We start from the raw sequence: 27,270 nt of genomic DNA, 5'->3' as shown, positions 1-27,270 counted from the left end.
ATGAAAGCTAACACCCCATAAGCTTTCTTAACTACCCTATCCACCTGTGAGGTATCTTTCAGGGATCTGTGGATATGTACCCTGAGATCCCTCTACTGCTCCACACTACCAAGTATCCTGCCATTTACTTTGTACTCTGCCTTGGAGATTGTCCTTCCAAAGTGTACCACCTCACACTTCTCCGGGTTGAACTCCATCTGCCACTTCACAGCCCACTTCTGCATCCTATCAATATCTCTCTGCAATCTTTGACAATCCTCTACACTATCTACAACACCACCAACCTTTGTATCGTCTGCAAACTTGCCAACCCACCCTTCTACCCCCACATCCAAGTCGTTAATAAAAATCACGAAAAGTAGAGGTCCCAGAACAGATCCTTATGAGACACCACTAGTCACAATCCTCCAATCTGAATGTACTCCCTCCACCACCACCCTCTGCCTTCTGCAGGCAAGCCAATTCTGAATCCACCTGGCCAAACTTCCCTGGATCCCATGCCTTCTAACTTTCTGAATAAGCCTACCATGTGGAACCTTGTCAAATGCCTTACTAAAATCCATATAGATCACATCCACTGCACTACTCTCATCTATATGTCTGGTCACCTCCTCAAAGAACTCTATCAGGCTTGTTAGACACAATCTGCCCTTCACAAAGCCATGCTGATTGTCCTTGATCAGACCATGATTCTCTAAATGCCTATAGATCCTATCTCTAAGAATCTTTTCCAACAGCTTTCCCACCACAGGCGTAAGGCTCACTGGTCTATAATTACCCGGACTATCCCTGCTACCTTTTTTGAACAAGGGGACAACATTCGCCTCCCTCCAATGCTCCGGTACCATTCCCGTGGACAACGAGGACATAGAGTTCATAGCCAGAGGCTCAGCAATCTCTTCTCTCACCTTGTGGAACAGCCTGGGGAATATTCCGTCAGGCCCCGGGGACTTATCTGTCCTAATGTATTTTAACAACTCCAACACCTCCTCTCCCTTAATATCAACATGCTCCAGAACATCAACCTCACTCATATTGTCCTCACCATCATCAAGTTCCCTCTCATTGGTGAATACCGAAGTATTCATTGAGGACCTCGCTCACTTCCACAGCCTCCAGGCACATCTTCCCACCTTTATCTCTAATCGGTCCTACCTTCACTCCTGTCATCTTTTTCTTCACATAATTGAAGAATGCCTTGGGGTTTTCCTTTACCCTACTCGCCAAGGCCTTCTCATGCCCCCTTCTTGCTCTTCTCAGCCCCTTCTTAAGCTCCTTTCTTGCTTCCCTATATTCCTCAATAGACCCAGCTGATCCTTGCTTCCTAAACCTCATGTATGCTGCCTTCTTCCACATGACTAGATTTTCCACCTCACTTGTCACCCATGGTTCCTTCACCCTACCATTCTTTATCTTCCTCACCGGGACAAATTTATCCCTAACATCCTGCAAGAGACCTCTAAACATCAACCACATGTCCATAGTACATTTCCCTGGAAAAACATCATCCCAATTCACACCCGCAAGTACTAACCTTATAGCCTCATAATTTGCCTTTCCCCAATTAAAAATTTTCCTGTGCTCTCTGATTCTATCCTTTTCCTTGATAATGCTAAAGGCCAGGGAGCGGTGATCACTGTCCCCCAGATGCTCACCCACTGAGAGATCTGTGACCTGACCCAGTTCATTACCTAGTACTAGATCTAGTATGGCATTCCCCCTGGTCGGCCTGTCCACATACTGTGACAGGAATCCGTCCTGGACACACTTAAGAAACTCTGCCCCATCTAAACCCTTGGAACTAATCAGGTGCCAATCAATATTAGGGAAGTTAAAGTCACCCATGATAACAACCCTGTTATTTTTGCACCTTTCCAAAATCTGCCTCCCAATCTGCTCCTCTGTATCTCTGCTGCTACCAGGGGGCCTATAGAATACCCCCAATAGAGTAACTGCTCCCTTCCTGTTCCTGACTTTCACCCATATTGACTCAAAAGAGGATCCTGCTACATTACCCACCCTTTCTGTAGCTGTAATAGTATCTCTGACCAGTAATGCCACCCCTCCTCCCCTTTTTCCGCCCTCTCTATCCCTTTTAAAGCACTGAAATCCAGGAATATTGAGAATCCATTCCTGCCCTGGTGCCAGCCAAGTCTCTGTAACGGCCACTACATCATAATTCCATGTATGTATCCAAGCTCTCAGTTCATCACCTTTGTTCCTGATGCTTCTTGCATTGAAGTACACACATTTCAGCCCTTCTACCTTACTGTCTTTACACCGTTTATTCTGCTTCTCTTTCCTCAAAGCCCCTCTATATGTTAGATCTAGCTTTACTCCATGCACTTCTTTCACTGCTCTATCGCTCTGGGTCCCACCTCCCTCGCAAATTAGTTTAAACCCTCCCGAACCATGCTAGCAAACCTACCTGTAAGGATATTGCTCCCCCACGAGTTCAGGTGCAACCCATCCAATCTGTACAGGTCCCACCTTCCCCAGAAGAGATCCCAATGATCTAAAAATCTAAAACCCAGCTCCCTGCACCAACTCCTCAGCCACGCATTCAACTGCCATCTCCTCCAATTCTTACCATCACTGTCACTTAGCACTGGCAGCAATCCTGAGAACGTCACCCTTGAGGTCCTGTTCTTCAGCCTTCTGTCTAGTTCCCGAAACTCACACTTCAGGACCTCATCCCTCTTCCTGCCTATGTCGTTGGTCCCAACATGTATCACGACCTTTGGTTGCTTTCCCTCCCGTATCAGGATGTCGTGCACCCGGTCAGAGACATCCCGGACCCTGGCACCCGAGGGGCAACAAACCACGCGGGTGTCCTTCTCACATCCACAAAATCTCCTGTCTGCTCCCCTGACTATAGAGTCTCCAATGACAACAGCTCTCCTCTTCCCCGTCCCACCCTTCTGCACCACAGGGTCAGACTCAGTGCCGGAGGCCCTGCCACCGTGGCTCACACCTGGTCGGTCGTCCCCACCAACAGTATCCAGGACAGTAAACTTATTATTCAGGGGAATGGCTACAGGGGTGCTCTGCACTACCTGTCTGCTCACCTTCGCTTCCCCCCCTCTGACTGTCACCCAACGACCTGCTTCCGACAGCCTAGGTGTGACTACCTCCCTGTAGCTCTCATCTATGACTGCCTCATTCTCCCTTATGAGTCGAAGGTCATCCAGCTGCTGCTCCAGATTCCTTACACGGTCTTCCAGATCGCCCAGCCGTATGCACTTCTGGCAGATGTGACTCTGCAGGAGAGGGGAGTTCCCACAAGACTGCCACATCTCACATGAGAGGCACATCACCATATCAGGAGGCATTGTAAAAACTAACTGCGAGCTAGCTTGTCCTCCGCCTCTTCTCGTCGAAGCCTCAAAGCTCCACTCTTTCACTGGCCCGCCCACGCACTCACTGCAGTACTTTGTTTTTGTAAACTACTCTTAAAGTCCACCTATAATTTGCAAACAGCTTGTGGACAGTTTTTGTGCTTTGGGTCCTGCCAGTCAGGAAATGCTTTGAGACTGATAAAGCTTTAACTTGAGACAATGACTACTAATAGGCAGATGAATTTACTTCCCACAGTCCAGATGAATTCAAACCTTTTTCCCAAAAGTGAAAACTGCCCTCACCCTGTGTGACTGCCACATTATTATTTATTTTACGTTCTGCCTAACTCTGTGAAAGTCCATTGTGAATACTTCAGTGAATTGTGCAAATGAAGCTGGAAGATTATTTGGCCTTCTGTGGCTTAATTAAAAAAAAAGCAATTATCCGTAGAACATACCTTCTGAGATAATCCAAAAAATTAAATTCACTTTCTGTTACTCTCACAGATTCTGCTTCTTCCTCTTCTATTTCTTCATCCCGAAATTCTTCACTGTCTTCAACTTCAGCAGCTGGTAGCCCTGCCGAATGAATACAGAGTAAGCAATCAGAACTTCAGGGACAATATTCAGAACAGTGACAAACACAATGAAGGCAGCTAAAATACTCACTTGGCAAATTCGCAAACAGTATTTGTCTAAGCAGTTCAAACTCTTGTTCAAGCAGCAAGTCAGCAGAGCCAAAGACATCACCTTCAGGCCACACTTCCCTGTGGGAATAAGCATTCAACACTCAATCAATGCATAGTGTGTTTTTGGAGATCGCCACTCATTTTGTGGTCTGTGAGCTAGTCAGAGCAGTGAAATACATGTGTAAACCTCAGACTCGGCCAGCTCGCGTTCGTCTAGGGAAAAGCAGTGAATCCTTACAGCGCATCACACATGGGAAATACACAGTAGTGTGCAAAAGTTTTGGGCACATATATATAGCTAAGACTTTTACACAGTACAGTACACAGTTTTATGTTGCTGCCACAACAAAAATTTCAAAATATATTTGAGTGATGATAAAACTGGTTCTGATATGAATCTCTATCATGGACTGAGAGTGGGAAGGTGGCAGGGAGAGGGGAATCAGGACCGGAAAAAGGGGAAGAGAGCAGGAAGCACCAGAGAGACATTCTGTAGTGATCAATAAACCAATTGCTTGGAATCAAATGACCTCGCCTGGTGTCTCCGGGCTGGAGGAGTCTGCACCCATGCCACCAACCCCCCGCCCCTAGCACTTCTTCTCTGCCACCTGTCCCACACCCTCCCACAGCACCCCACCCTTGCCATTCCCAACATCCTTTGCTGCTGCCAAATTTACTAACTCGCTCTCCACTCCACGTTGAGAAATATAGTACTGCACAAAAGTCTTGGGCACCCTATATATATATATGCCTGAGATTTCTGCACAGTACTGTGGAACTGGATTCAGATTGCTGAAACTCATTTTATACAAGCTGCATACACGTGGCTTTGAATCTGGTCATTTTACATTGACCAGTGTCAAAGCCAAACCCAGTGCAAGAAGCACTGTTGTGGTAACATAATCCAAGTACCACTTGCATCTTTTCTTTCACTTTGTTCATATTAATATTTTAACATAATGGTCACTTGCAATAGATTGATTTACTCAGAAAAGCAATTAGTGTCATGGTGTGACATTGATGATATTATGATGCTTTTCACTGTTGATTTAATTTATAGTTTTTGTTGACGATGAGAATGAGAAAGCACCTGACATCAACAGTTCATTTAAAATAACGGTGCCCATACAAGTTTGTTTTCTGTGTGCCAAACAGCAAACAAAAACACTCCACAGCAGTCAGTTTTCAAACCTCTAGTAAGATTCTATTTATGAAAGAATGCAAATGGTACCGCAATTCAACTTGTTCAGGTACGTTCAGTTGATTAGAGCCATGGGGCAAGGTTAAACATGATTAGCTCCTCCGCCTGTTTGTTTGGCCATCAGGTCAGGTAAATGTGAAGAGATAAAAATACCCAAAACCCTCAAGGATTAAAAAAAGTTATCAAGCATAAGACAACATAAACCACAGAGGAGGCACAAGAGACTGCAGATGCTGGAATTAGGAACAACACACAGTCTGCTGAACAATCTGCTTTGTGTTCCTGCTTATCATCCTCCAGTAGCTGTCTCCACCTTCACCCACTATTTCACTCGGAGTTTGAGAAGATTTGGTATGTCACCAAAGACTGACAAATTTCTACAGATGTACTGTGGAAAGCATTCTATTAGCATCACCGTCTGATATGGAGGGGCCTCTGTACAGGATTGGATAAAGATGCAGAAAGTTGTGAACTCAGCCAGCTCCACCACAGGCACTAGCCTCTCTACCAATGAGGACACCTTCTAAAGGCGATGCCTCAAAAAGGCTGCATCCATCATGAAGGACCCCCATCACCCAGGCCACGCTCTCTTCTCATTACTACCATCAGGAAGGAGGTACAGGAGCACGAAGATACACACTCAACGTTTTAGGAACAGCTTCTTCCCCTCCGTCATCACATTTCTGAAAGGACAATGAACTGATAAACACTACCTCTTGATGCTGACCACCTCCCCTCTACTCTCAGTCCTGATGCAAGGTCTCAACCCAAAATGTCAATCAATATTCTTCACCCCGCCCCCTCCTCCGGCAGATTGTTTAGTGCAACTGGCACCACATTCGAGAGATCAATATTAACAAATCGATGCACCATTTCATCACAAGCTAGGCTATTCAGGAGTTTACAGTGCTTCAAAGTTAATAAATAGATACCGTGCTGCTCGAAGAAGCACTAGGGCCTCTGCGGCTTTGCTGGCCAGCATTGCATCCTGTATGCGAATCATAGCTTCAGTCCTCTGCTCCTCCACAGGGACTTCTGAGGCAGCATCAAATGGGACCAAATCCTCTGGCAGAGCCTCTTGTCCCTGGAAAACAAACACATGCCTTGTTCAACTACTCAGCTTGGGAAGTCAAGGAGTCAGACATGGTAGTGGATTCTGGGTGAGGTGGTACAGAAAAATATGAGAAGGTGAACTACTTTATGTCTTCTTTATATAAAAGTCTTGCATCTGGCCAAGACTAGTTTAAGCATATAGTTTGATACATAGTACTCAGCAGATTATTCTGCTTGGTGGGTTGGTTCTAGGAAATAAGGAATTTGGTTTTATTTCACATAAAACACCAGGAAGTGGACTGGAACACTAAAGCACAAATTAAATTGGTGGGAGACAACATTTACTCTAATCAAGCACAGTCCCAATTCCATGTTCAATACACTTTATTGTCCTTTTCTCCCAGATTTTGCACATTGGTTGCTCTTTTGCACATTGTTTGCTTGTCAGTCTTTGGGTAAAGGTTTTCATTAATGTATTTCTTTGTTCTACTGTGAATCCCTACAAGTAAACAAATCTCTGATGATGCAAGACTCAGAGGTTGCATCTTTTAAGTCAGACATTAAATGGTAGTCCTGTCTGGTCTCAGGTAGACACAAAAGATCCTAGTGTGATGATGGAAATTTGAAATAAAGAGTTAAATGCTGGGAAGGCTCAGTAGGGCAAAGGGTTTCTGTTGAGAGAGAAACAGTGGATGTTTCGGAATGATGACCTTTCATCAGAACTGGATGAAGTTAGAAATTAAACACATTAATTCACAGAGTGGGGAGGATTGGAGGCAAGGAGAGCTTAAATGACCCAAGCAGCAGCGGTGCCAGTTGAAAGAGGGTAGTGAAGGACATCAACTCAAATGTCTGGAGGAGATGAATGAAAACAGATGTAAGACACCGCAGATGCTGGGCATGTGAAATATAGATCGAGAATACTAGAAAGACTGAATTCAAGAATTTCAGATAAACTATGCTTGGTTCCAGGATTGGCAGTAATTCACCAATCTCCCAGTCGGATTGTTGCTGGCCATTAGGATATTGTTGTTTGTGGTTTGGGCACTCCTGGTCAAAATTTCTGTTACTGTGAATAGCTAAGCGAGTAAAAGATGAACTGATTTCCAAAAGGCATAAAGGTAAAGATGACACATTTCTTTAATATTTTAAGCAAGATTCCTTTTTTATTTCCATCTTTTACAGTTTCAAAATAACAATAAAGGAAAAGGGCCCGAAGCAAAAGTTCGGGCACCCTGCATGGTCAGTACTTAATAACACCCCCTTTGGCAAGTATCACAGCTTGTAAACGCTTTCTGTAGCCAGCTAAGAGTCTTTCAATTTTTGTTTGGGGGATTTTCGCCCATTCTTCCTTGCAAGAGGCTTGTAGTTCTGTGAGATTCTTGGGCCATCTTGCATGCACTGCTCTTTTGAGGTCTATCCACAGATTTTCGATGATGTTCAGGTCAGGGGACTGTCAGGCCCATGGCAAAACCTTCAGCTTGCACCTCTTGAGGTAGTCCATTGTGGATTTTGAGGTGTGTTTAGGATCATTATCCTGTTGTAGAAGCCATCCTCTTTTCATCTTCAGCTTTTTTTTTTACAGACGGTGTGATGTTTGCTTCCAGAATTTGCTGGTATTTAATTGAATTCATTCTTCCCTCTACCAGTAAATGTTCCCCGTGCCACTGGCTGCAACACAAGCCCAAAGCATGATCGATCCACCCCCGTGCTTAACAGTTGGAGAGGTGTTCTTTTCATGAAATTCTGCACCCTTTTTTTTTCTCCAACTGTACCTTTGCTCATTGCAGCCATAAGGTTCTATTTTAACTTCATCAGTCCACAGGACTTATTTCCAAAATACATCAGGCTTGTTTAGATGTTCCTTTGCAAACTTCTGACACTGCATTTTGTGGTGAGGACGCAGGAAAGGTTTTCTTCTGATGACTCTTCCATGAAGGTCATATTTGTGCAGGTGTCGCTGCACAGTAGAACGGTGCACCACCACTCCAGAGTCTGCTAAATCTTCCTGAAGGTCTTTTGCAGTCAAATGGGGGTTTTGATTTGCTTTTCTAGCAATCCTACGAGCAGTTCTCTCAGAAAGTTTTCTTGGTCTTCCAGACCTCAACTTGAATTCCATCGTTCCTGTTAACTGCCATTTCTTAATTACATTACGAACTGAGGAAACAGCTACCTGAAAACACTTTGCTATCTTCTTATAGCCTTCTCCTGCTTTGTGGGCATCATTTATTTTAATTTTCAGAGTGCTAGACAGCTGTTTGGAGGAGCCCAAGGCTGCTGATTGTTGGGACAAGATGTGAGGAGTCAGGGTATTCATAAAGCTTTGAAATTTGCATCACCTGGCCTTTCCTACGATGACTGAGAACAAGCCCATAGCCCTAACAAGCTAATTAAGGTCTGAGACCTTGGTAAAAGTTATCTGAGAGCTCAAATCTTCTTGGGTGCCCAAACTTTTGCATGGCGCTCCTTTCCTTTTTTTCACTCTAAAATTGTACAAAACAAAAATAATACAGTAATCTTGCTTAAAATGTTGAAAAGAATGTTTTATCTTTAAATTTATGACTTTTGGAGATCAGTTCATCTTCTACTCACCTTAACTATTCACAGTAACAGAAATTTTGAGCAGGGGTGCCCAAACTTTTGTATGCCACTGTATTTCATTTCCTACATTGTAAATAGAGATTATGTGCCCTCCAAAAATACTTCATTGGCTGTAGAACACTCTGGAACATCCTAAGATTTTTAAATGTGCTGAAAAAGCACGTTCTTCCTTTTGTATCAATGTCTCCTTATTCCTGATTCATCAATCACTGGAAAGATCAAACAAACAGACATACAGCAAGATTGGCTGATTGTAGTTAAGGCTTTCACTACTCTCAGTACCCAATCAGTAGCCAGTGATCTCTGCTGCAACATCAGTCAAGGCACAATCCAGCTCAACTACAAAGCTTCCACACAGGTGAAAATCTTGCTGAAACTTTCCATTAAAAAAACTAATGTGGAAAGATCATTTAGCTACATAATAAGGAGGAAAGCCAATGCCTATAACACATTACTGATCTGCTCCAATTTGCCTACCATCACAACAGGTTCAAGGCAGATGTCATTTCATTGGCTCTTCATTCAACTCTGGAACAAATGGACAGCAAAGGTGCATACATCAGTTTGTTCTTTCAGACGACACGAAGATAGGTGGAGGGGCAGATAGTGTTGAGAAAGCCCGGAGGCTATAGAAGGACTAAACAGATTAGGAGAATGGGCAAACAACTGGCAGATAGAATGTAGTGTCGGGAAGTGTATGGTCATGCACTTCGGTTGAAGAAATAAAAGTGCAGACTATTTTCTAAATGGAGAGAAAATTTAAAAATCTGAGGTGCAAAGGGACTTGGGAGTCCTTGTGCAGGATTTTCCCTAAAGGTTAATTTGCAGGTTGAGTTGGAGGTGATGAAGACAAACGTGATGTTCACATTTATTTCAAGAGGACTAAAATATAAAAGCAAGGATGTGAGGCTTTATAAAATACTGGTGAGGTCTCACTTGAAGTTTTAAGAGCAGTTTTGGGCCACTTATCTAAGAAAGTATGTGCTGACATTAGAGAGGGTTCAAAGGAGGTTCACAAAAATGATTCTGGGATTGAAAGGCTTATCATCTGAGGAGCTTTCGATGGCTCTGGACCTGTATTCACTGGAATTCAGAAGAGTGAGGGAGGGTGGATTTCATTGAAATCTATCAAATGTTGAAAGGTCTCGAAAGAGTATATTTGGAGAGGATGTTTCTGATGGTGGGGAGTCTAAGACCAGAGGGCACAGCCTCAGAATAGAGGGATGTCCATGTAGAATGGAGATGAGGAGGAGGTTCTTGAGCCAGAGTGTGGTGAATCCGTAGAATTTGTTGCCACAGGCAGCCGTGGAAGCCAAGTCATTGGGCATATTTAAGGCAGAGGTTGATAGATTCTTGATTAGTCAGGACCCATGAAGGGATACAGGGAGAAGGCAGGAGATTGGGGCTGAGAGGGAAATGGATCAGCCACGATGAAATGTCAGATCAAATGGAAGATTTAAAAGGACAGAAATCCTGCTTCGGGTTTGATTCGAAGAAGGAAGTCTGAGAATTGGAGCGGGAGTGTGGAGGAAGACATTTTTGAATTTTTTGGGTTTTTTCCCATCGGCGTTCAGAGAGGCGGGACTGCGCAGGCGTGTGACGTCGGGCAGTGAAGCGCAGAAGATTTATAAGGACAGAAATCCTGCTTCGGGCTTGATTCGAAGTAGGAAGTCTGAGAATCGGAGCGGGAGTACGGAGGAAGACATTTTTGAATTTTTTGGTTTTCTTTCCGTCGGCGTTCAGAGAGACGGGACTGCGCAGGCATGTGACGTCGGGCAGTGAAGCGCGGAAGATTTAAAAGGAACAGAGCCTCATACAGCGGGCAGCGTAGTTTGCGGGCTGCAGAGTGAGCCGGGAGCAGAGTGAAGGCTTAAGGGCTTCGGCTCACCGGGCTTAGGCGGAAATGGGCGAGGCGAGGAAGGTTTGGTATTCATTTTTTTTTTGTTGTTATTTGAGGAGAGGGCAGTATGAGTGTGAGGGCAGTTTGTTGTTCTCGGTGCCGGATGTGGGAGGCCCTGGAGTCTCCAAGCCTCCCGGACGTCCACATCTGCGCCAGGTGCGCCGAGATGCAGCTCCTAAGGGACCGCATTAGGGAACTGGAGCTGCAGCTCGATGACCTTCGTCTGGTCAGGGAGAGTGAGGAGTTGATAGAGAGGAGTTACAGGCAGGTGGTCACACCGGGGCCACAGGAGGCAGACAAGTGGGTCACGGTTAGGAGGGGGAATAGGAAGAATCGGGTAATAGAAAGTACCCCGGTGGCTGTGCCCCTTAACAATAGGTACTCCTGTTTGAGTACTGCTGGGGGGGACAGCTTACCCGGGGGAAGCGACAGTGGCCGTGCCTCCGGCACAGAGTATGGCCCCGTAGCTCAGAAGGGTAGGGCAAGGAAGAGGAGGGCAGTTGTGATAGGGGACTCGATAGTAAGGGGGTCAAATAGGCGATTCTGTGGACGCAGTGCAGAGACCCGGATGGTAGTTTGCCTCCCTGGTGCCAGGGTCCGGGATATTTCTGATCGTGTCCAAGATATCCTGAAGTGGGAGGGTGAGGAGCCAGAGGTCGTGGTACATATAGGTACCAATGACATAGGTAGGAAAAGGGAAGAAGTCCTGAAAGGAGAATATAGGGAGCTAGGAAGGGAGTTGAGAAAAAGGACCGCAAAGGTAGTAATCTCGGGATTACTGCCTGTGCCACGCGACAGTGAGAGTAGGAATGCGATGAGGTGGAGGATAAATGCGTGGCTGAGGGATTGGAGCAGGGGGCAGGGATTCAAGTTTTTGGATCATTGGGACCTCTTTCGGCGCAGGCGTGACCTGTACAAAAAGGACGGGTTACACTTGAATCCTAGGGGGACCAATATCCTGGCAGGGAGATTAGTGAGGGCTACTGAGGTGACTTTAAACTAGAATGGTTGTGGGGTGGGAATCAAATTAAAGAGGTTAGGAGAGAGGAGGTTAGTTCACAACAGGGGGATGGGAACCAGTGCAGAGAGACAGAGGGGTGTAAAATGAGGCTAGAAGCAAAAAGTAGTAAGGTGAAAAGTAAAAGTGGCAGGCCAACAAATCCAGGGCAAGCATCAAAAAGGGCCACTTTTCAACATAATTGTATAAGGGCTAAGAGAGTTGTAAAAGCGCGCCTGAAGGCTTTGTGTGTCAATGCAAGGCGCATTCGTAACAAGGTGGATGAATTAAAAGTGCAGATTATTATTGATGAATATGATATAGTTGGGATCACAGAGACATGGCTCCACGGTGACCAAGGATGGGAGCTCAACATTCAGGGATATTCAATATTCAGGAGGGATAGACATGAAAGAAAAGGAGGTGGGGTGGTGTTGCTGGTTAAAGAGGAGATTAACGCAATAGAAAGGAAGGACATAAGCCGGGAGGATGTGGAATCGATATGGGTAGAGCTGCATAACACTAAGGGGCAGAAAACGCTGGTGGGAGTTGTGTGCAGGCCACCTAACAGTAGTAGTGAGGTTGGGGATGGTATTAAACAGGAAATTAGAAATGTGTGCAATAAAGGAACAGCAGTTATAATGGGTGACTTCAATCTACATGTAGATTGGGTGAACCAAATTGGTAAGGGTGCTGGGGAAGAGGATTTCTTGGAATGTATGCGGGATGGTTTTTTGAACCAACATGTCGAGGAACCAACTAGAGAGCAGGCTATTCTAGACTGGGTATTGAGCAATGAGGAAGGGTTAATTAGCAATCTTGTCGTGAGAGGCCCTTTGGGTAAGAGTGACCATATTATGGTGGAATTCTTCATTAAGATGGAGAGTGACATAGTTAATTCAGAAACAAAGGTTCTGAACTTAAAGAAGGGTAACTTTGAAGGTATGAGACGTGAATTAGCTAAGATAGACTGGCAAATGACACTTAAAGGGTTGACAGTGGATATGCAATGGCAAGCATTTGAAGATCGCATGGATGAACTACAACAATTGCTCATCCCAGTCTGGCAAAAGAATAAATCAAGGAAGGTAGTGCACCCGTGGCTGACAAGGGAAATTAGGGATAGTATCAATTCCAAAGAAGAAACATACAAATTAGCCAGAAAAAGTGGCTCACCTGAGGACTGGGAGAAATTCAGAGTTCAGCAGAGGAGGACAAAGGGCTTAATTAGGAAGGGGAAAAAAGATTATGAGAGAAAACTGGCAGGGAACATAAAAACTGACTGTAAAAGCTTTTATAGATATGTAAAAAGAAAAAGACTGGTTAAGACAAATGTAGGTCCCCTACAGACAGAAACAGGTGAATTGATTATGGGGAGCAAGGACATGGCAGACCAATTGAATAATTACTTTGGTTCTGTCTTCACTAAGGAGGACATAAATAATCTTCCAGAAATAGTAGGGGACAGAGGGTCCAGTGAGATGGAGGAACTGAGGGAAATACATGTTAGTAGGGAAGTGGTGTTAGGTAAATTGAAGGGATTAAAGGCGGATAAATCCCCAGGGCCAGATGGTCTGCATCCCAGAGTGCTTAAGGAAGTAGCCCAAGAAATAGTGGATGCATTAGTGATAATTTTTCAAAACTCTTTAGATTCTGGATTAGTTCCTGAGGATTGGAGGGTGGCTAATGTAACCCCACTTTTTAAAAAAGGAGGGAGAGAGAAACCGGGGAACTATAGACCGGTTAGCCTAACGTCGGTGGTGGGGAAACTGCTGGAGTCAGTTATCAAAGATGTGATAACAGCACATTTGGAAAGCGGTGAAATCATCGGACAAAGTCAGCATGGATTTGTGAAAGGAAAATCATGTCTGACGAATCTCATAGAATTTTTTGAGGATGTAACTAGTAGAGTGGATAGGGGAGAACCAGTGGATGTGGTATATTTGGATTTTCAAAAGGCTTTTGACAAGGTCCCACACAGGAGATTAGTGTGCAAACTTAAAGCACACGGTATTGGGGGTAAGGTATTGATGTGGATAGAGAATTGGTTGGCAGACAGGAAGCAAAGAGTGGGAATAAACGGGACCTTTTCAGAATGGCAGGCAGTGACTAGTGGGGTACCGCAAGGCTCAGTGCTGGGACCCCAGTTGTTTACAATATATATTAATGACTTGGATGAGGGAATTAAATGCAGCATCTCCAAGTTTGCGGATGACACAAAGCTGGGCGGCAGTGTTAGCTGTGAGGAGGATGCTAAGAGGATGCAGGGTGACTTGGATAGGTTAGGTGAGTGGGCAAATTCATGGCAGATGCAATTTAATGTGGATAAATGTGAAGTTATCCACTTTGCTGGCAAAAACAGGAAAACAGATTATTATCTGAATGGTGGCCGATTAGGAAAAGGGGAGGTGCAATGAGACCTGGGTGTCATTATACACCAGTCATTGAAAGTGGGCATGCAGGTACAGCAGGCGGTGAAAAAGGCGAATGGTATGCTGGCATTCATAGCAAGAGGATTCGAGTACAGGAGCAGGGAGGTACTACTGCAGTTGTACAAGGCCATGGTGAGACCACACCTGGAGTATTGTGTGCAGTTTTGGTCCCCTAATCTGAGGAAAGACATCTTTGCCATAGAGGGAGTACAAAGAAGGTTCACCAGATTGATTCCTGGGATGGCAGGACTTTCATATGATGAAAGACTGGATGAACTAGGCTTGTACTCGTTGGAATTTAGAAGATTGAGGGGGGGATCTGATTGAAACGTATAAAATCCTAAAGGGATTGGACAGGCTAGATGCAAGAAGATTGTTCCCGATGTTGGGGAAGTCCAGAACGAGGGGTCACAGTTTGAGGATAAAGGGGAAGCCTTTTAGGACCGAGATGAGGGAAAACTTCTTCACACAGAGAGTGGTGAATCTGTGGAATTCTCTGCCACAGGAAACAATTGAGGCCAATTCATTGGCTATATTTAAGAGGGAGTTAAATATGGCCCTTGTGGCTAAAGGGATCAGGAGGTATGGAGGGAAGGCTGGTACAGGGTTCTGAGTTGGATGATCAGCCATGATCATACTGAATGGTGGTGCAGGCTCGAAGGGCCAAATGGCCTACTCCTGCACCTATTTTCTAAGTTTCTATGTTTCATACCTGATGGGCCAAATAGCCTAACTCTGCTCCTACATTTTATGGTCTCCTTATCGACTGCAGCTCTGCATTCAATACTATCATCTGTTCACAACTAATCAATAAGCTTCAAGGTCTAAGCCTCAATAACTCATGTGTAATTGGATCCTCGATCTCCACATTTGCAGACCCCAGTCAATTTGGATTGGCAACAGCATCTCCTCCAAGATCTCCATCAGCACAGGTACACCACAAGACTGTGTGCTTAGCCCCCTGCTCTACTCACTTTATACTTATGACTGTGTGGTTAAGCACAACTCCAATGCCATATTCAAGTTTGCTGATGGCACCACTGTCGTAGGCTGAATCAAAAGTGGTGATGAATCAGCATAGAGGAGAGAGATTGAAAATCTGGCTGAGTGGTGTCATAACAACAACCTCTCACTCAATGTCAGCGAGAACAAAGAGTTGATTATTGACTACAGGAGGAGGAAAGCAGAGGTCCATGAGACAGTCCTCATTGGAGCATCAGAGGTGGAGAGGGTCAGCAACTTTAAATTCCTCGGTGTTATCGCTTCGGAGGACCTGTCCTGGGCCCAGCACATAAGTGCAATTACGAAGAAAGCACAGCAGCACCTCTACTTGCTTAGAAGTTTGTGAAGATTCCGCGTGACAACTAAAATTTCGACAAACTTCTATAGATATCTGGTGGAGAACAGTTGCATAATGGCCTGGTACAGAAACACTAATGCCCTTGAATGGAAAATCCTACAAAAATTAGTGAATATGGCCCAGTCCACCACTGAGTACATCTACACAGAACGCTGTCGCAGGAAAGCAGCATCCATTATCAAGGACCCCTACCACACGTTGCTGCCCTCAGGAAGGTGGTACAGGAGCCTCAGGACCCACATCACCTGGTTGAGGAACAGGTATATTACCCCTCAAACATCAGGCTCTTGAAGCAATGGGGATAACTTCACTTGCCCGATCACTGAACTGTTCTCACAACCTTTGGGCTCACTTTCAAGGACCCTTCATCTCATGTTCTCAATGTTTCTTGCTTATTTACTTATTATTATTTCTTTTTTTTTATTTTGTATTTACACAGTTTGTTGTCTTTTGCACACTGGTTGTTCGTTCATCCTGTTAGGTGTGGTCTTTCATTGATTCTATTTATGTTTCTTGGATTTACTGAGTAATGCCTGCAAGAAAACAAATGTCAGGGCTGTATAACGATGATGTATACTGCATGTACTTCACTAATAAATTTACTTTGAACTTTGAATATATATCGGACCTTTCAGGAAAGAAACTACTACTACTACTACGTCAACTCAGGCCTAGGGGGCCGGCGTCAGGAAAGTAAAGGCAATTAAAACACAAAATGCATCAAATTTTGGTTTTATGTTAATGGAGAAACACCGCAACCCTGGACTACAGCATGAAAGATATATTCTTCAGCAACTCTGATCATTACAAATAGCCATTTCGAGGGGATCTTAGCTTGGTACTTATCTATCTGGCCTGTACCTCTGCACATCTGCCAAGCTGCTCCAATGTTGTTTTCCAGATCTCCTCAAGTTCTTCTTGGGATTTTTCTGATGAAGCAGGTGCATTCTGATTTGATTTCGGCTTCTTCTTTTTCACGTTCTTTCTCTGTTTCAATAAATAGGAAATATTCAAACAACTACATTCTGAGCAACCACCATCACAAGACCACAATATCTGTTATTTACAATGCCTTCATGGTCTTGTCCCGATAACTCCTCCAGTCCCTGGAAGATCTCTGCAGTCCTCCAATTTCAACCTCTCAATCCCTCCATTTCTCCAGCTCTGGTTGTTGTGCTTGTAACTGCCCGAGCTCTGGAACTCCCTCTCTATAACTCCCTGCCCCTCTCTCTCTCCTTTCCGGGTCCCAAAGATCCGGATCTCCCTCCCTACACCACTCCGCTTCCTTCTCATTTAAGATGATTCTTAAAATCTTCTTTGACCAAGCTTTTGGTCACCTACCCAAATGCCTTGCAATTCAGCACACGGTCATATACCATTGAAATCTTAACCTTGGGGAAAGGGAAGAACTCAGCTTGCTCTGAACTCTAGAATAGAATTTTTTTTTTAAACTGATGGCTGTAGCACCAGGTGTGACTTAAACACCAATATTACCTGCACAATAAGATTATTTTTGCCTTTACAGAATTTCTCAATCATCCGGATGAAAAGATGGGTGGTTTCAACTAGATCTTTCAAAAATGACTTGGGTTGCGTGGTTGCATCAAACTTCCGGAATAATGTTAAGAACAATTCCCGGAACTCCATAACATAGAAGATGTTACCTGAAAATGACAAAACGCAAACAGAATCATAAGCCAATTGAATTCCTAAATTTCAATTTAAAATGTGTGTCATTTGATATATTAGCCCCCACCTCCCATGTAATCCCCTTGGGTGGATTACTTCCACATCCATTAATCTTCTTGCTCTCAGGAGAGTAATTTCAGCTTCCGTACATGCACATTTCCAAAGATCACCCCCATTCCCCCAGCCTGCCCACTAACACATGAATGATTCTGATAGAAGTTTTCTATGGGAAATGTAAGCAGTAAAGAATTTGAGGGTAGGCCTGGTACATAAAAGATATCCACATGAATAAGAATCAATTTCCTTCTTACAAAACTATATTAATTATATCGATGAACACCCCAATTCCATCAAATTACATTCAATTAATGATTTAAAGTGACAATCTCACCTCAAAGCAACGCACTCAAAATGCTAGAGGAACTCAGCAGGTCAGGCAACTTCTATGGAGAGGAATAAATAGATAACATCAACTGTTGCTTCCTCTCCATAGATGCTGCCTGATCTGCTGAGTTCCTCCAGCATCTTCAGCGCGTTGATCTGGATTTCCAGCATTTGCAGAATCTCGTGTTTGTATCTCACCTCAAGGCCTCTCTTGTGAAACACAGGCATTTTGTAATATTATTACTTACACTACATTGAGATTTATAGTAACAGAATTTATCATTTATACCCTACACTGGTTCTACCTCAATAGGTTAGCCAATAAATATGTAACAACACAAAGGATTCAACTTCAGGTTTCTGTGAAGACTGATAAAGACTTCAGTGAGGAAGGGAGGTGGTAGGAAATCATCTCATTCCTGGCTGCAATGGAGCCAGGAAAATGCTGGCCCTGCTGAAAGTGTCTACAGGTTTAGCTGTGATGCAAACTACAAATGAAGAGTGGAATGTCACAATTAACATGGCTTTCAGCTCCATCATTATCCAGTGACTTCAGCTGAAAAATGAGGATGTCAAGTGATTAGGCATGGATGCAGATCCCAATATAATTGTTTATTAACACTTTTCAAACAAGCTCTCATTAGCTACAAAGTGGTAGGTCATTTTAGATCAAGACAGGGACAAGAGGTAGAAGAACCAGGTCTGCAATTTTTTTAAACCATACACAACGCAGGAACGAAAAGCATGAAATATATTTGATTTTGCAGTTTTCCAGGTCAAACAATTGGATGGAAATGCAAATTAGTTTGTTTATTTCTTTAAAAATCTTACATTTGATAACTCTGGCACTCTCTCGCAGATTTCCGTCCTTGGAGTGGTCCATTTCATTAATGGTGCTGAGCAGCTCTTGGTAAGCTTTCAGAGCTAGATGCATTCTGAAAGAAAAAGGTCTTTTTTAGCTGTAGTATGCAATCTTTTTTGTCTTATTGGTTATTAAACACCATAAATCAGTCCAAGCATTTTCATCCTGGCAGTTACTAAATGTCTAAAACACTGTCTGGTATGGAGGGGCTACTGCACAGGGCCAAAAGAAGCTGCAGAGGGTTGTAAATCTAGTCAACTCCATCTTGGGCACTAGCCTACAAAGTACCCAGGACATCCTTAGGGAGTGGTGTCTCAGAAAGGCAGCGTCCATTATTAAGGACCTCCAGCACCCAGGGCATGCCCTTTTCTCACTGTTACCATCAGGTAGGAGATACAGAAGCCTGAAGGCACACACTCAGCGATTCAGGAACAGCTTCTTCCCTCTGCCATCTGATTCTGAAATGGACATTGAAGCTTTGAACACTACCTCACTTCTCCTTAATAAACAGTGTTTCTGTTTTTGCACCTTTTTTAATAATCTATTCAGTATATGTAATTGATTCACTTGTTTATTATGTTTTATTTTATTTATTATTATTTCTCTCTCTGCTAGATTATGTATTGCATTAAACTGCTGCTGCTGCTAAGTTAACAAATTTCACGTCACATGCCGATGATAATAAACCTGATTCTGACCAGAAAAAATGTAAAAGTTGCTGGTGAACACAGCAGGCCAGGCAGCATCTCTAGGAAGAGGTACAGTCGACGTTTCAGGCCGAGACCCTTCGTCAGGACTAACTGAAGGAAGAGCTAGTAAGAGATTTGAAAGTGGAACAGGGAGAGGGAGATCCGAAATGACAGGAGAAGACAGGAGGGGGAGGGATGGAGCCGAGAGCTGGACAGGTGATAGGCAAAAGGGGATACGAGAGGATCATGGGACAGGAGGTCCGGGAAGAAAGACAAGGGGGGGGGGGGAACCCAGAGGATGGACAAGGGGTATAGTGAGGGGGAGAGAGAGGGAGAAAAAGAATGAGTGTATATAAATAAATCACGGATGGGGTACGAGGGCGAGGTGGGGCATTAGCAGAAGCTTGAGAAGTCAATGTTCATGCCATCAGATTGGAGGCTACCCAGACGGAATATAAGGTGTTGTTCCTTCAACCTGAGTGTGTCTTCATCTTTACAGTAGAGGAGGCCGTGGATAGACATGTCAGAATGGGAATGGGACGTGGAATTAAAATGTGTGGCCACTGGGAGATCCTGCTTTCTCTGGCGGACAGAGCATAGGTGTTCAGCGAAACGATCTCTCAGTCTGCGTCGGGTCTCACCAATATATAGAAGGCCACATCGGGAGCACCAGACGCAGTATATCACCCCAGCCGACTCACAGGTGAAGTGTCACCTCACCTGGAAGGACTGTCTGGGGCTCTGAATGGTGGTGAGGGAGGAAGTGTAAGGGCATGTGTAGCACTTGTTCCGCTTACAAGGATAAGTGCCAGGAGGGAGATCGGTGGGGAGGGATGGGGGGGACAAATGGACAAGGGAGTCACGTAGGGAGCGATCCCTGCGGAAAATGGGGGGGGGGAGGGAAAGATGTGCTTAGTGATGGGATCCCATTGGAGGTGGCAGAAGTTACGGAGAATATGTTGAACCCGGAGGCTGGTGGGGTGGTAGGTGAGGACAAGGGGAACCCTATTCCTAGTGGGGTGGCGGGAGGATGGAGTGAGAGCAGATGTGTGTGAAATGGGGGAGATGCGTTTGAGAGCAGAGTTGATGGTGGAGGAAGGGAAGCCCCTTTCTTTAAAAAAGAGGACATCTCCTTCGTCCTGGAATGAAAAGCCTCATCCTGAGAGCAGATGCGGCGGAGACGGAGGAATTGCGAGAAGGGGATGCCGTTTTTGCAAGAGACAGGATGAGAAGAGGAATAGTCCAGATAGCTGTGAGAGTCAGTAGGCTTATAGTAGACATCAGTGGATAAGCTGTCTCCAGAGACAGAGACAGAAAGATCTAGAAAGGGGCGGGAGGTGTCGGAAATGGACCAGGTAAACTTGAGGGCAGGGTGAAAGTTGGAGGCAAAGTTAATAAAGTCAACGAGTTCTGCATGCGTGCAGGAAGCAGCGCCAATGCAGTCGTCGATGTAGCAAAGGAAAAGTGGGGGACAGATACCAGAATAGGTTCGGAACATAGATTGTTCCACAAAGCCAACAAAAAGGCAGGCATAGCTGGGACCCATACGGGTGCCCATAGCTACACCTTTAGTTTGTAGGAAGTGGGAGGAGCCAAAGGAGAAATTATTAAGAGTAAGGACTAATTCCGCTAGACGGAGCAGAGTGGTGGTAGAGGGGAACTGATTCGGTCTGGAATCCAAAAAGAAGCGTAGAGCTTTGAGACCTTCCTGATGGAGGATGAAAGTATATAAAGACTGGACATCCATGGTGAAAATAAAGCGGTGGGGGCCAGGGAACTTAAAATCATCGAAAAGTTTAAGAGTGTGAGAAGTGTCACGAACATAGGTAGGAAGGGATTGAACAAGGGGGGATAAAACAGTGCAACACACATTAAAGTTGCTGGTGAACGCAGCGGGCCAGGCAGCATCTCTAGGAAGAGGTACAGTCGACGTTTCAGGCCGAGACCCTTCGTCAGGACTAACTGAAAGAAGAGCTAGTAAGCGATTTGAAAGTGGGAGGGGGAGGAGGAGATCCAAAATGATAGGAGAAGACAGGAGAGGGAGGGATGAAGCCAAGGGCTTCCCCCTCCCTCTCCCACTTTAAAATCTCTTACTAGCTCTTCCTTCAGTTATACATTTAATCCAGTCTATTCTGAATTAAATTACATCACCATAATAACTCAGGAGACAAGACCATGCAACAATCGTGGGTTAAAAGAGAAAAATCAATGAGTTCCCACTTGGGCACTGCACTAGAGATCAGGGAGCATCTGTAGGAAAAATTAATGAAACCGGAATAAAACTAGGGAAGAAAAACAAACGTAATGTGGTAAATGCAGCCAAGTAGAATGCAAGAACTTAATATATTTGACAGTTCTTTACACCACCCCTCTCCAAACTAAGAGAGATAGAAATAAAGGCATATTCCTTCACCCTTTGGAATCAGTTTGCCTTACCGTCTTGACCAAGAACTAGCCGCTGCCTTGTCGGTTAGCATCATCTCATAGTAGTTGGTGATATTACGCTCCACAAAGTGAAACGCTCGAATGGTGACAGTCTCGGATACCAGTTCAGGGCGGAACCTATACACCCTATTGAACCTCATGAAGAAGGGCATGGCCCATAGGTAGTAGGTCTCATCATGCTGCTGTGCTTTTTCACGTATGAGATTGTCCTATAAATGGAACGAGCACACAGTATAGATTAAAGCATTATTTGTGTATGCACACAGTTCCCGTTTAATTGCAGTGTTATTTCAGTTAAGAGTGGCCAAAATATCTAACTGTATAAACTATGCTTCCTATCAGCATTGGAAAGTTAAACTACAAAAAAAAAATTCTGCATCCCAATCCAACAACTATTTTTCAAAACATTGCTTGCAAACAGGAATAAAGTAGCACACACCTTACCAACTTACCTTTACTATGTACATCAGTCTGTTATAACAGTTCTCCAAGAAATCAACACAAAATTCCTTCAGGAACAACCTCACATTCAGAGCAGAACGCCGCTTGCTCTCCACCTCGACTGCAGCCTGTTTCCTCTTTGGAACTTTGCTGGTCTTCTTGCCACAGTCGTGACTATAGTTTTTAAACTAAGATAATTCATAAATAATAATTAAATAAATATCAAAACTGATCAAACGTTAGAGTGAAAATCAAAACTACTACAATTCCAATCCCGACTCTCTGCAACCCATATATCACGCGTTTAGAGTAGCAAGTAATTGGTCTGACACAAGAGCAGAGCATACAATACTTACATAATTACTATTTTAAAATTATCTTCTATTCACTTGAACATCATTCAAGGCAAGAAGTTATTCATTAGCTCACTGAACACAATAAAACAATATAAATATACAATCAGTGGCTGCTTTATTAGGTATACCTGCTCATTAATGCAAATATTGAATCAGCCAATCATGTAGCAGCAACTCAATGCACAAAAGCATGCAGACATGGTCAAGAGACTCAAGTTGTCGTTCAGACTGAACATCAGAATGGGGAAGTAATATGATCTAAATGACTTTGACTACGGAAAATCGTTGGTTTGAGTATCTCAGAAACTGCTGATCTCCTGGGATTTTCATACACAACAGTCTCTAGAGCTTACAGAGAATGGTGCGAAAGACATCCAGTGAGTGGCAGTTCTCTGAGCAAAAGTGTTATTATTGCCTTTTTTTCTTGTGATCACAAGACGCTGTTGGACAGTGGTAACGTAGAAACTGCAAGTCCAGTTCACTGGTTTCTTGGTGAGACTGACGGCGGGGGAACAGTGTGGCCTCAGTTCCTGCGCAGCGGGCATCCATGTTGGGCTGGGAGCCAGCCTTTCTCATTGGTGCTGCCAAATTGTGTTTATCTGCAGCTACGAGATGAGGAACTGCTGCAGAAAACGTGGCTCCAGGACAACATCTCATGCACCATCATTCTACAGTTCATGACACTCATGGACTTGGGCTATATTATTATTATCTTTTACTGCTATCGTAATTATATGTGCTATATGTGTCTTGTGCTGTGTGTGACTGTTGGGACTGGGATTTGTTACTACAAAACATTAAACTAATTCAAAGGAAGACACAGGAATCCAAAATGTGAGTCTAACTTTGAGTTTACTTTAAGTGAGGTGCGCACGTATCACGTGGTAGCGTGATGGTGTATGCAATTCATGTATTTATACATATAATCTGTAATGAATTATTGAAACAAACAACGCTTAATCAAACAATATATTTACAATATTTACTTAAATATTAAATACACAACACTGCACCTTGGAACACTGTTTCGTTTAGCTGTATTCACATGTATAGTTGAATGACAATTAAATTTGAACTTAAGCTGCTGCTGCTGCCAATTCCATCTCTAAATGCCAATTATAGTAAATAGACCAAACATTTGTAAAGTTTTCACTCACCTTGTGAACTCCCATGTGACAAACAACATCCCTATTTGCAATTGATTTCAAGCCTTGTATGAGGTATGTTCCCCCAAAACGGGAATGCCTAAAGTAAATAAAGCAGATTTTTAACAAAACAAATTACATTTAAAAACGCTTCAAAAATATTGTGCACATATAGTAGTTGCAGGTATGCATGTAATGGATGGACAGCAGGGAGACCCAAGGTTCCCCAGGAGGGAGGAAGGGTCAAGATTAGAAGGATTTTTACAATACTTGCTTGTTCTGCAGCACTGCCAAAGAATGGGATAGACAAAAAAAAAGTAGAAATATAGAACATTACAGAACAGTACAGGCCTTTTAGCCCACAATTTTGTGCCAACCTTTTAACCTACTTAACATCAATCTAACTTTCCCCTTCCTCCATAGCCCTCCATCGTTCTATCAACCATGTGACCAAGAGCCACTTAAATGTCCCTAACGTATCTGCCTCCACCACACCACATTCTGAGTTTTAAAAAAACTACCTGACATTCCTTATAACTTACTTTAAAATTATGCCTCCTCATATTAGTCATTCCCACCCTGGGAAAAAGTTTGACTATCCACGAGATCGCTACCTCTTATCAGCTTGACAACCTCTATCAAGTCACTTCTCACTCTCCTTTGCTCTAAAGAAAAATACCCTTGCTCTCTCAATCTATCCTCATGGCAGCATCCTGGTAAATCTGGCACCCTCCCTTAAGCTTCCACATTCTTCCTACAATGAGGTGACCAGAATTGAACATAATATTCCAAGTGAGTTCTAGCCAGAACTGTAAAGAGTTGCAACATTACCTTGCAGCTCTTACACTTAATCCCTTGACTAACACAAAATACACCTTCTTAAACATCCTACCAACTTGCACGGCAACATCTATGGACATGGACCCGGACCCCAAGTTCCCTCTGTTCCTCCACACTGCTAAGAATCCTGTCGTTAACCCTGTATTTTGCCTTCAGGTTCAAACTTCCAAAGTGTATCACTTCACACTTTTCCAGATTCTCAGCACAGCTCTGTATCCTTTCAAAGTCCTGTTGTAACCTACAACAATCTTCTACACTATCAACACCACCACCAATCTTTATGTCATCTGCAAACTTACAAACTCACCCTTCCACCTCCTTATCCAGGTAATTTATAAAAATAAACACACAAAGAGCAGGCTCCCAGCTCAGACCTGCGCAGAACACCACTGCTCACCAACCTCCAGGCAGAAAACGCTTTATCAACAACCACCCTCTGCCTTCTATGGGCAAGCCAATTCTGAATCCACACAGACAAGTTTCCCTGGATCCCTTACCTTCTGACTTTCTCAATGAACCGACTGTGTGAAATCGTATCAAACACCTTACTAAAACCAATGTACACCACATCCACTGCTCTACCTTCATCAGTCTGAACTGCAGCCAATCAGTGAGCAGGTGCGTGAGAAGAAAAGGTGACTTCACACAGGTCCATGACTGAAGATTTAAAAAAGCGCACTTCACAGCAGCTTTTGGAGTTTGAACTACGACCAATCAGTGAACAGGATTCATTAACAAAGGCGAATAAAAATAAGACAGGGGCAAGTGGAGTGGCAATTGTGTGAGTGGGCCAGTGTTAAGAGTGGCTTTGACTCATCAGGCTTGGGCGAGGTAAGTATCTCATAAGTTTCTTCTCCTTTCCTAGACTGTTAAGGCAGTTAGAGCAGTGAAAATGGGTCTCAGGCAAAACGTGGAACGGATACTAAGTAAGACAATAAAAATATTAAATCAACAAAAAAAGTAAACTGATTAACCAGGAGGGAAGATCGCGATGGAAAATATCAGGATATAAAATGTTCCCGAAGGAGTGGAGGGTTTGTCTATGATGGAGTTTGTAGGAAAGTTGCTGCCAGACGCGCTAGAGATTCCCTCCACTATGGAGCTTGAAACTGAGAGGGCCCATCGTGCGCTTGTCCTGAGGCCTACTGGAGACAGAGAAGATAAGCTACGCTCAATAGTAATTAGATTCCTTCGATACAATACCAAGGCGGAGATTCTACAAAGGGCCTGGGGTAAGAAGAGGGTGTTTTTGGACGAGAAATTAATATATTTCGATCAAGATTACCCCCCCCCCCCCAGCGGTCCTGCAGAAATATAAATACTCTGCAGTAAATCAAATATTAAAGCAAGGAAAGATTAGATTCCAAACTCCGTACCCTGATAAACTGCGGGTGTTTTATGAAGATGGTATGCAACTGTATCAGACAGTGGAAGAGGCAACTACAGACATGAGGAACTGAGGGAAAGCCTGGCTGAGCAGTTATCCTGATCTGCTTGGGAAATAGTAAGAAAACCGAGAAAGCAGGGGACAGGAGGAGGGTTAGAGAATACCAGGAAGAGACTGTGAGTTTTCTGAAGACAGCCCAGAAGAAGAGCCATAAGGTTTGGCTAACTTTAAAAGTGTTGATTAAGATAAACGGAAGCAAAAAGAGACAGTGTTATACCTATTTCAAGAAATACTTATAATGTGGATTTTATATTACTCAATTTTTAAAATTCATTCATTCACTCCATTTTCCCCCACCTAAATGAAAATATATATATGGGAGGAATACACAGGGAAATCTTTTCTGTGTAATGGACATAGACTTGTTCACTTACTTTTATGGGTACAAGTGTCCCCTGCTTTTCAAACGTTCGCTTTACGAAACCACACTGTTACGAAAGACCTACATTAGTTACCTGTTTTCGCTAACAGGTGTTTTCACTGTAACAAGAAAAGGCAGTGCGCAAAAAAAAAGCAACGCACACCCCGAGCAGCCGCTCTCCCCCGGATTCGGAACTGCATTCTCGCCGGCATTGCTTAAACACGTGCCTGTGAGCATCCGTTAGCAAGATGAGTTCTAAGGTATCGGAAAAGCCTAAAAGAGCTCCTAAGGGTGTTACACTTAGCGTAAAACTAGACATAATTAAGCGTTTCAATCGTGGTGAACAAAGTAAGGACAAAGTGAGTTTGGCTTGTGGAAGTTGACAAAGATGATGTTGAAGAGGTTTTGGCATCCCGTGAACAAGAACTGATAGATGAAGAGCTGATGCAATTAGAAGAGGAAAGGATAACAATTGAAACCGAATGCAGTAGCGAACGGACCGAAAGTGAAGTTGTCCAGGAACTGAACGTGAAGCAACTGTGTGAGATTTTCGCTGCAATGATAAAGTACGACTTTAATTTTGAAAGGGTATGTCGGTTTAGGGCATATTTGCAAGATGGTTTGAGTGCTTACAAAGAACTGTATGATAGAAAAATGCGCAAGGCTAGCAGTCAAGCATACTGTCGTTTTTCAAGCCTTCCACATCAGCCACAGCAGACTACGAACCTCGACCTTCGACATCGGGGCAGGCAGACATAGAAGAAGATGACCTGCCTGCCCTGATCGATGATGAGATGACACCCCAGTGTCCCACCACCCCAACCCCCAGGCCGCGGACAGATACCGATTCACGGAGAATGCAGCGGTAGCCAGAACGCACCCAGCACATCTTTAAGGAAAAAGCCAAAATAAACAAGCTAATTAATTAGGTGCCGCCCGGCACGTAAATGTCGGCCCAGATCAGAGGCGACACAATCGGCAATTGCCTTTGATCTGGGCCAACATTTACCTGCCGGTCGGCACCTAATTAATTAGCTTGG

At 43.9% G+C, this 27,270-nt stretch overlaps 1 protein-coding gene across 4 annotated transcripts in view; it reads right to left on the bottom strand.

The window, feature by feature from the left end:
* Window positions 1-27,270, bottom strand: part of timeless (timeless circadian clock) — an 86,367-nt gene that overhangs the window by 36,574 nt on the left and 22,523 nt on the right. For all 4 annotated transcript variants that reach the window (XM_063036925.1, XM_063036926.1, XM_063036924.1 and 1 more), the window contains 9 exons: window positions 23,595-23,682; window positions 22,093-22,269; window positions 21,632-21,849; window positions 18,476-18,579; window positions 17,066-17,235; window positions 16,433-16,558; window positions 6,161-6,312; window positions 4,008-4,105; window positions 3,797-3,917 (listed from right to left, as the gene is read on the bottom strand). In XM_063036925.1, coding sequence (XP_062892995.1) covers window positions 3,797-3,917; window positions 4,008-4,105; window positions 6,161-6,312; window positions 16,433-16,558; window positions 17,066-17,235; window positions 18,476-18,579; window positions 21,632-21,849; window positions 22,093-22,269; window positions 23,595-23,682 — 1,254 coding nt within the window. The remainder of the gene's footprint in view (window positions 1-3,796; window positions 3,918-4,007; window positions 4,106-6,160; window positions 6,313-16,432; window positions 16,559-17,065; window positions 17,236-18,475; window positions 18,580-21,631; window positions 21,850-22,092; window positions 22,270-23,594; window positions 23,683-27,270) is intronic.

This window comes from Mobula hypostoma, chromosome X1 (assembly GCF_963921235.1).
Source record: "Mobula hypostoma chromosome X1, sMobHyp1.1, whole genome shotgun sequence".
Classification (NCBI taxonomy): domain Eukaryota; kingdom Metazoa; phylum Chordata; class Chondrichthyes; order Myliobatiformes; family Myliobatidae; genus Mobula; species Mobula hypostoma.
The sequence above is the reverse complement of the archived record's forward strand: the minus strand, read 5'-3'. Positions and strand labels throughout refer to the sequence as shown.